The 9,487-nt window shown below is 52.2% G+C and overlaps 1 protein-coding gene across 4 annotated transcripts; it reads right to left on the bottom strand.

Annotated features, from left to right (window-relative positions):
• Positions 1 to 624: 624 nt before the first annotated feature.
• LOC309520575 (peptidyl-prolyl cis-trans isomerase FKBP2-like) lies at positions 625 to 8,691 on the bottom strand. 4 transcript variants are annotated; one of them, XM_082202536.1, is made up of 6 exons: positions 8,545 to 8,691; positions 6,162 to 6,340; positions 3,554 to 3,666; positions 2,830 to 2,876; positions 2,564 to 2,599; positions 625 to 2,249 (listed from the first exon to the last, which is right to left on the bottom strand). In XM_082202536.1, the coding sequence occupies exons 2-6, from the start codon at positions 6,327 to 6,329 to the stop codon at positions 2,188 to 2,190; spliced, it is 426 nt and encodes a 141-aa protein (XP_082058662.1). In that variant the 5' UTR covers positions 6,330 to 6,340; positions 8,545 to 8,691; the 3' UTR covers positions 625 to 2,187. The 4 variants fall into 4 exon arrangements, with proteins under 4 accessions (XP_082058662.1, XP_082058660.1, XP_082058659.1 ...); XM_082202534.1 differs by lacking the exon at positions 8,545 to 8,691 and adding an exon at positions 7,963 to 8,471; XM_082202533.1 differs by lacking the exon at positions 8,545 to 8,691 and adding an exon at positions 7,398 to 7,885.
• Positions 8,692 to 9,487: the final 796 nt, after the last annotated feature.

The following is a 9,487-nucleotide window of genomic DNA, read 5'->3' on the forward strand; positions in this document are numbered from 1 at the left end:
GGGCATGGTGGGGGAGCAACTTTCTAACCCCTATAGCCAAAGGATGAGTCTTGAAAGTTATGTGGTGAGAATCACACTGAAATCAGGGTGTGGGAAATGGCAATGCTTTCTATGCTCTAAAGGTAGGGAGAGGGAGTTGTGCCTTGCTAAATAGGATTTTTTTGTTTTGTTTGTTTCTCCACAGCCCTGACAGGAACAATTAATTATACCACACATGAAAATCACTTCACTGGCATTATTTATGGAGGTTGCAAAATTAGGCACAAATGCGATTTGTAGGGGTTGGTTTTTTTTAAGTACAGCGTGTGCGCACACTGTCTCAACTGTTCTTCATACTGAACAAGGGAGGCTGGAGAATGGTCTCTTTGCAAAAGGCATTCTGCAGCTAGTCCCTCTCTGTCAGGGAGGATAGGTGAGTTCCTCACAGCAACCCGTCCTGCCCCTTCACTATGGCCTTCTGCAGCAATGCTCACAACTGTTCACTTTCACAGCAGACAATACTGGCAGGGACCCAGCAGCATCCACACTGGTGGTTTCACTGGGGGAGAACACTCCCGCGCAGTTTTCTGCTCTGCAGTGCAAACTTATCTGTTATATCATATTCTCGCCCTGCTTCTCAGTTCACAACTTTCACGGCTCGTTTATTCAGTACAGGTTGTCCTGAAACAAACCCAAATTGCACTACAAAGTCGGCGCATGCTTCAATTAATTAATTACACAGGTTGTTGGGAACGTGGCTTCACAAATCTCCATACGCCTCTTGTGGAGATCCAATGCCACAAGCACAGAAAAGGCCCCCAGAATCCCTTGCAGTCTATCGCAAGGGAATTCTGGGATGTGCCGCCTACAGCAAAGCCACACAGCACACCATATTCTCCAGAGCTTGCTTTCCCTTGGCAGGTGGACAGGACCAGACTGTGGGCAGCACAAGGCCCCATGTTAAGCCAGACCAAAGACGGAAAGGTTGGCTTTGGGCAGCCAGGCCACCATGACTGCCCAATCCTGCTGCCAGCCACACACTAAGCACAAGACTTCCCTGCTCTGCAAGTCTTTTATTGGGCTTCCAATGCCCCAATGCTCTGGGAAAGGAGAATCTGCAGCCTTCTAGATGTACCTAAACTAAACCACATACCCTCTCAGGCCACTGCTCAGGCTGATCGGAAGTGACATATCTTAGAATCCAATGCCATCTGGATTCTGGAAAGACACAGGCTGCCTGTCCCTGGCAAGCTATCTGTGCATTTCACGTATAGGGAGCTGCCTTGCTTAGGAGCCCAGCCCTTAAGTCACTCTAGCTCTGTATTGTCTACACCTGTGTTCTTCAAGCTTGGGGCACCAAATACTGCTGGATAGGGCTGGGAATATCTGGTTTTCTACATCACAATAGATCACCAGCTAAACCTATCGATATACCGATATATCACAATGTCTGAAATAAGGATAGAGCATTGGCTGGCTTCACAGTTTTCCCCACATAGTGATTTTAGTATAGCAAACACCCCCCCCCCCCAATATTGCCAGGTCAAAAATTATGAAACTCGTATCACAATATGGACTTCAAACTGGTTTTGGATGATAGATTGCCCAGCCCTACTGCTGGATTACAACTCCCATCATCCATCTGCTTAACAAATGGTCAGGGAGGATGGGAGTTGTAGTCCAACAACATCTGATGAGGCCCAGACACCAATCAAAACCGACAGGCAGTGGCTCTCCCGGCCCCACCTGGAGGTGATGGGATCAGGCCAGAGACCAGACACCCACAAGGACTTGAACCCCTGAGGCTGCCTTACACAGTCAGGCCAGCAGGGCACCCAGCCTAGTAATGTCTGCTGCAACTGGCAGCCTCTCTCCAAGGCTCCAGGCAGAGGCCTTTCCTAGTCCTCATACCTTAAGTCGTATTTGCCGAAGATGGCAGGGGTTGACCCTGGGGCTTTCTGCACCCAAATATCCTCCCCCCCCCCCGGCCACAGAAGTCAGACTGGCCCAAATCTTGAGCCCAAGGAACCCCGCACCTCCACCTCCTTGGAACAGCGTTGCCCCTTCTCCTGCCACCAGGCCACCTGCTGCAGTCACAATACAACTCTGGTCTGTGCTTTTATTTGGCCCATCGGTATCAACAAATCCTGAGTCGCGTCTGGAGGTTACCTCCCCTCCCCGCGTGCCCCCTCCCCCGAAGAGATGTCGCTAAAATTCCTGCCTTCGCTCAATGCTCAGCAGCTCAACTTCAAAGATTAAGGTTGCGCCACCTGGGGAGGAAAAAGAAAGGGACATCAGGAGTGCAGGCTGGAGGGAGCGGTGCTGGGAAGAAGCACTACCCATCCCAACCCCTAGAGCAGGTGCCAGAGGGCCCCTGGAAGCTTTGATGGCCCCACAGCTGACTGCCTGGAACTCGAGCGGGGCCACTAGGTTTTGATCCCTTCCATTCTCATCTCCTGGTTTTCAAAAGGCCAGCAGGGAGAAGTATCAACAATTTGCTTGGGGTGGGGAGGAAGCCCCCGCCCATCTCTTCAGAATCCATAGCAGGACTGATTCCAAGGGGGAAAGGGCATGCACTATTTACCTGGGATTTTGGGTGGTGCTCCCCGGTCCCCATAACCTGTGAGCAAAGGGAGAAAAATGGCAAAGTTACCCAAGAGATCAAAGAGTTCCCATAGTGCAGGGATGGAGCGATCTGTGGGATTGTTGTGGGATTTCAACTCCCACTGACCCCTGCCAAAAAATGATGATGGCAACTCCTTAGAACATCTTGTCACTGCCACCTCCCTGGGGCAGGTTCCCAGGAGCCCAATTTCTTCCCCCTCCCCATCCCACATTCCAGCTCCTTACCCAGCTCAGAGGGAATGACGAGCTTTCTCTTCTCACCCTCGCACATCCTAGAAAGACCAAAGGAACAGTATAAATTCAGTTACCAACCAAATACAGTACACGGCTTTGCTGCTGTATAAAAGCAACACAAAACAGGAGGGCTGGAATCTGACTCGAAAATAATTACTTCATTCATATCACTTAACCTTCCCTTCTAACGTTGCCTAGGGGCAGCTATCAATATAAAAATTACATACAAATGAAAAAGAAGCACACTAAATGTAGTTAAGACTGGAGAGAAACACAGGATAGATGAACCGTCCTGATTAACAAGACACTTTAATAAATAAAATGAGCCGGGACAGATGGATTTTCAAAAGACGGCAAATATCATTAGAAGATGCCAGCCAGATCTCCTGGGTGCAATTGCACAGAGTGCTCTCCCCCAACATACCCGCCAAAGGTGCCGCAGATGCAGCTGGAATACATCAGAGGCCCTTCCTTGAGGTCATGCCCAGATTATGGAATTCTCTGCTCTTTTTTTAAAAAAAAAAGTTCCAGGAGACCCAAATAAATAAAGTTTTAGGAGCTTTCCAGCATCCTTTGAGAAGGGAGAGTGAAAATCTGTGCTTCTGACTTGCCACTGGAGAAATTGCTTCGTTTTCCCGTTCGGGTGCTTGAAAACCAGCAACCACAACACAGCGGTCACTGCCACACCTGATCCCTGCTGGGAGGAAGAATTTACCCAAGCAAGCCCTGATCCCAGCCTTTAATGACTTGTCCAGTCCCCAAGGAGAAGATAAACGGCTGATCACGAGTCAGGCTGCTGTCGAACTCTGTCCCATCCTCCAGCTTGCCCTATGAGAGAGTGCAGAAGTTAAAGGGGGTGTAAGCCAGCCAAGGTTTCTTCTTAAAACATCCAAGATGCTGTGCTTATTATCCCAAAAGAAGAAGAGCCCTGTGAAGTAAGCCCAAAGAGAGCCCATCTAGTCCAGCACCCTGTTCTCACAGTGACCAACTGGATGCCTCGACGGGAAGGCAGCAAGCAGGACCCAAGCGCAACTCTTGAGAGCCAGTGTGGTGTAGTGGTTAAGAGCGGTAGTCTCGTAATCTGGGGAACCGGGTTCAATTCCCCACTCCTCCACATGCAGCAGCTGGGTGACCTTGGGCCAGTCACACTTCTCTGAAGTCTCTCAGCCCCACTCACCTCACAGAGTGTTTGTTGTGGAGGAGGAAGGGAAAGGAGAATGTTAGCCGCTTTGAGACTCCTTAAAGGGAGTGAAAGGCGGGATATCAAATCCAAACTCTTCTTCTCTCCCCACTTGTGATTCCCAGCAACAGACATTCAGAGACATACAGACAAGGGAGCCAGTGTGGCTAGCAGACACTGATAGCCTGGTTCCTCATGGATTTGTCTACTCTTTTAAAAGTCATCACTACATCTTAATAAAGTGAATTCCATAGCTTTAGCTATGTGCAGTTTTAACTAAGCACATGTATACAAACACCCTCCACAGCAGGAGGGTGGCCCTCCTGTGGCCCTCCGGAGCCCAGTCAGCACTGGACTACAACCCCCATCATGCTGGCTGGGCTGATGGGAGTTCAACAACATCTGGAGGGCTGAAAGTTCCCCATCCCTGCTCCACCCTAGTAAAGAAACCCCAGGGTGTTTCAGCCTTGCTCTCTCACTGACTGACTAACTAACTCAGGGCAGATTCACACATGAGCGCCTATCACTCAGTGATTCACTGCTTCACTGCAGAAAGTGACTCATAAGAACCTGAGAGGCGGAAGCCCTGCTGGGTCAGAGCAAAGGTGAGTCAGGTCGAGGGCCCTGTTTCCTAACAATGGTTAATGAAACGCCTGTTGAGAAGGCCACAAGCAGGACATGAAATTAATACACCCACCCTCTTTTCCCCTGCTGCTCAGATGACCAGGGGCCCTCAACTCTGGAATCCTGCCACCATACAGAGCAGGGATAACTGCCAAATTGAGATGGTTTTAAAAGGGGATTATTTATTTACTTGGTACATTTCTGACCCACCCTTCATGATTCGATCCCAGGTCCACTTACACATAAATTTTTAATTTATAAAACAAACACATCCCTTAAAAAAAAAACTTTAAAAGGGAGGACAAGACTATCAGTGGCTACCAGACACTAATCTCATGCAACCTCCAGGATTGTTTTTGAGTCCCATTAGCTGGGGGAAAATAGTGAGAGGCAGCTATTGCTGTCATGCTTATGGGATTCCCAGAAGGATCTAACTGCATAAAAGAGAGCTCTGCTGCATGAAGCCAGTGGCCCATCTAGTCTAGCACTCCCTAACTGTGATTTCCAGCAACACAGAATTCAGTAGCATACTGGCTGGCTGCTATGGGAAAGAGGAAAGTGAACTAGGTAGCCTTTGGTTTAATCCAGAGGAGCTCTGCTTATGTTCTCTGGCCAAACAGAGGTCTGGAAATTGCAGAAAGGAACGAGGTAGAGTAACCTCATGTCCATATGGTTGGAATCAAAGGGGGGTAAAAGCTCCACCCCCTTCTCCTCCTCACACAGGGAACACAGAATTTTTCTCTGGTTGTCCATTTCCTGCATTCAACTTGCCACCTAACACAGCAGTCATCAAGCCATGAATGAGCATGTGTGAGTCAGCAAGGATGCATGGTTGAAAAAAGCAGCTGAGCCAAGCATATGCTGCAACGGCAGCGTTTGTTAGTGGGTGCAGAATTCAGCTGCTTCAAGAATTCCTTTTTTTTAAAAGCTAAACATCTAGTCCTTATGGTCACAAAAATTTCCGTCAGAGCCTTGGAGATACTCCTAGTGAAATCTCAGAGGGGTTGCTGAATTCAGATGTCAAGGAGTAGACAGTTCCATGAGACACAAGACACGTGTGCCTAATTTACAGTAGGATTCTTTTTTTCTTTTATTTCTTTCTGTTGAAGCTCTGAACTTGGGTCACCACAGACGTCTGCCTTCCTAAACAAACCCAACCCCATCCGTGCTTCAGGTCACGGATGGGGAACCTGCAGACCCTCCCGGCTGTTGGGCTCCAGCTCCCATCAACCACAGTGAGCATGGCCAACAGTCAGGGATGATGGGAGCTGAAGTTTTGCAATACCTGGAGGCAGGCAGGCAGGTCCCCCAGCCCTTCCCAAAGAGCCATAACTCTGTGATGAGAGAGCAGGGGCTGAAGTCTAGAAATGAATGGAAGGCCCAACAGGTTCTCCACTGGATTACAATTCACCCTTTGACAACATGTCTCTCCCCCGTGGCTTCTGGAAAAGACCCCGCAAACCTCAAGTTGCTCAGCTAACACTGACCTGCCCTTCCACATCACACCTGCAGCACTCACCGTATAATGCATGTGGAGCACATCACCCTTGCGGGACTTGATGGGGCAGTTGTCCACCCGCTTCTTGACCCCAATCTGGAGCTTCCGTTTGCCTTCCGTGCCCAGCACTAGCGAGAAGACTGCACACAGTGCCAGAGCGAGTAACGCTGCTCCCTGGCTCACCTGCATCGCATAAGCTCCTGGAAGGGCAGAAACTGGTTAGCTGGGGAGAGCTCTCTGTGGCTAAAAGTCTACTGTCACCATTATCTCTTGCTTTTCTGATCACAATGTTACAGGAAGGCAGAAATGGAGCTGGCTTCCTGGCAGTGGTGTCGCTGCCTTTTATCAGGAGGCAGGGGAAAGTTGGAGCTGTCTATGTGCACCAATGGGAGTACTTGAATGGCTCCACCAGGGTGCCCACACAGCCCTGATTTCCCCAACACTTCACCCCTCCCTATAAGCAGCAGTGACATTGCTGCTGGCAAGCAGGCGCGGCAGGCCCGCCCCCCCACTGGGCAAGCCACTTCTGCGGAAAGGGATCCATTCAGCAGCTGCCAGACATAGGGTTCAGTTCACTGCCCTTGTACATACAGGAAAAGGAATAATGGGGAAGAGCTCCAGTCCTTCCATGCCGACACATACCAAGACATGAGTTCTATTTGGGAAGGTCCACAACACAGTCATAAACACTTGCCTTGCATGCAGAAGGTCCCTGGTTCAACTGTCAGGTAGGGCCCTGCCCCGTTTTTCACATGGTGCCCCAATGAACAGAACAGAAGCCTCCTCCCCATGAAGGCCCATCCTTGAATTACAGTAATTCATGCAAATTCAACACTCCCGCCCCAGTCGCCAGCACCCCCAGCTCCTACCCTGGCATGCAACAGCATGCGGTCCATTCCGGTCCCCCCGGGAGCCTCCGGACCCCGACTTACCCGTGCGGCCGGAGGCGCCTTGGACTCTGCTCCCTCCCCTGGTGGCAGCCGCCGCCACCCCACTCCAGATTCTCTCAAGGATACTGGGCTGTAGCCACCCCAGGAATAATCCAGCAAGGTCTCTCTGCTCCACCCTCCCTCCTCTACTCCCTGGTCCTCTAGACAGGATCTCCCACATATGAAATCATCCTTGTTTCTAACCCTTTCCCTCAGGTATGAGCCTAGCATTTCCTCCCCCCTCCCTCCCAGGTGCAGTATCTCCCTCCCCCAACCCATGCCCCCCAAATAGCACCCCCGCCCTAAGATACCCCATATCCACCCTCACCTTGCCCCCCTTTCCTAGGGCCCTCCTTACGGAAGGTCCAAACCCTGGTCTCCTCTGCTTCATCTTCTTCATTACAATTTGTCACCTTGGCCCAGACCCACATGATCCCAGCCCCAGAGGGATCCCTCACCTTGTGAATCCAGACATCCCCGGGACCCCCACCCGCAGGAACTGGCTTCTCTCGGGGGATCCAGACCTGGCTACGTTCTGGGGAACAACCGACACCCCTAGATTCGGGCTTCCACTCTCTCTGCTTCCCCTGGGGACTGGCTTCCCGTTGCAGCCACGGCAGCCCCATCCTATCAGAGGCCCTGGCTGGCTTGCGGGGCACCCAGACCTGCCCAGAAGCCTCCGCAGGGTCCCGGTACCACTCCTTCTGGACCCACATCCCAGCTCCCCTTACAGGATCCCTCTGGGGACCCACATGCCCCAAGATCCCCCCGGAGTGGCTGCGGCTGACGCCCCGTGCCGGGAACTCTGGTTCCTCGCCGCCTCTTCCCCTGACCACCCCGGGGCCCCCCGCACCCAACTCCCAATCCTCCCTGTGGGAGAGCTGGGTCCCCACCTCTTTGGGGGCGCCCTTTCCTTTCACGGCCACAGCCACGCAGGACTCGCAGACCCCCACGCACCACGAGGCTCTCTTCTCCTGCCTCGCTGCTTGGCTGCTCCTCCCTGAGCCGGGCGGAGGGCGGCCCAGGCTCTCCAGGCTCCCGCTGCCTGGGGGACCCCCAAACCCACGAGGCCCCCATCTGCTCATCGTGACTCTCCTCGGGCCACCCTGTCCCTGCGGGGCCTTCCCCACGGCTGGGGCCTGGATCCCCCCATTATCAAGGGCCCCCACGCCTGGACCCCAGGACACCTGGGTCCCTACGTCCCTCCGCTCCAGCTTCCGCGGCCCCTGCGTTGCCGCCGGCCCTGCGAGGCCCTCCTCGCTACCAGCCACCCCCCACTTGGTTGCGCCGGACGCCTGGGTCCCTTCGGGCCCGCTGGAGCCTCCCCGCTCCCTCCAACCCGCCTCTTGGGGCTGCCCCATATCTAGGTCTCCAGGCTGCTGCCGCCGACCCTCGCTCGGTCCAAAGCTCCTGGGCGCCCCCCTTCCCTGTCCCCCCGTCTCCTCAGGACCCCCCATCCGCCCCCCCCTCCTCACCTCTCCTTTCCTCAACGGATACCACCCCCCTCTGCGCATGCGCGCCTCGTAACGCTGATTTGCCTAACAACAAGGGAAGCAGCCGTGGGGTCCGCCATGTTCCCTCGCCCGCCCCGAGGCACGTTGGCCGCCGTCACGTGATCGGCGCGGCGCCACGTGACAGGCGCTCGGCCAGCTATTCTATAAAAATCAATGACCGGCATTACGATTCTAGTTCTCTTCTCTCGGGACATGGGAGAAATAATCAGAGAAATAAAGGCATGCCCCCCCTTCAAAATACAAAAATTATAACGGCCTCGGCTTGCACGTGACAAGGGCAAGGCGTCATTTCCGTTCTGGGCTGAGGCATATGAGCGGCAGTAGGCGCACTGACGTGGGAGAGCGCCCCCTGGTGTTGAAGTGGAGAAAGGGGGCTCCCCGGCCTCTCTGAAAGTGGCCTCGTCTTCATCACGTGGCTCCGATGATGATTACCACGCCCATCTGACTAGGAGGACCCTAGCCACACTGGGCAGCTTCCAACAAATAAGTTTGTCGTAAAGTGAGCCTCTTGGTGAAATTTTGGAACATATTATTTCCTTAATGCGGTTTTATTTTATTTTTTAATTGTTAATTTAATTTATTTTCCTTTCTCCCCATGCATTGTAAAACCTACATTTCAGCCAGCTCCCAAGTGGTTAACAATAAAAATTGCTTTTAATTTTTTAAAAAAATCATTGGGCAAAATCTTCCTTGGCATGCACTTTATTTTTAATGTATTCATTGATTTAATATTTTTCATTTATTTCAGCAGTCCAATGCACACTGACATTGGAGCAAATCTCACTGATAGGAAATGGGGCTTACTCCCCAGTAGACATTCATAAGTGATTTCCTACCCCCTGCCCCCGCAGTCAGGTGAATTTACGAACACAAGAACCTGCCTCCGATCTTGGATCTATCTAGC

The sequence above is a fragment of the Podarcis vaucheri genome (assembly GCF_965113315.1).
Source record: "Podarcis vaucheri genome assembly, chromosome: 16".
Taxonomy (NCBI): domain Eukaryota; kingdom Metazoa; phylum Chordata; class Lepidosauria; order Squamata; family Lacertidae; genus Podarcis; species Podarcis vaucheri.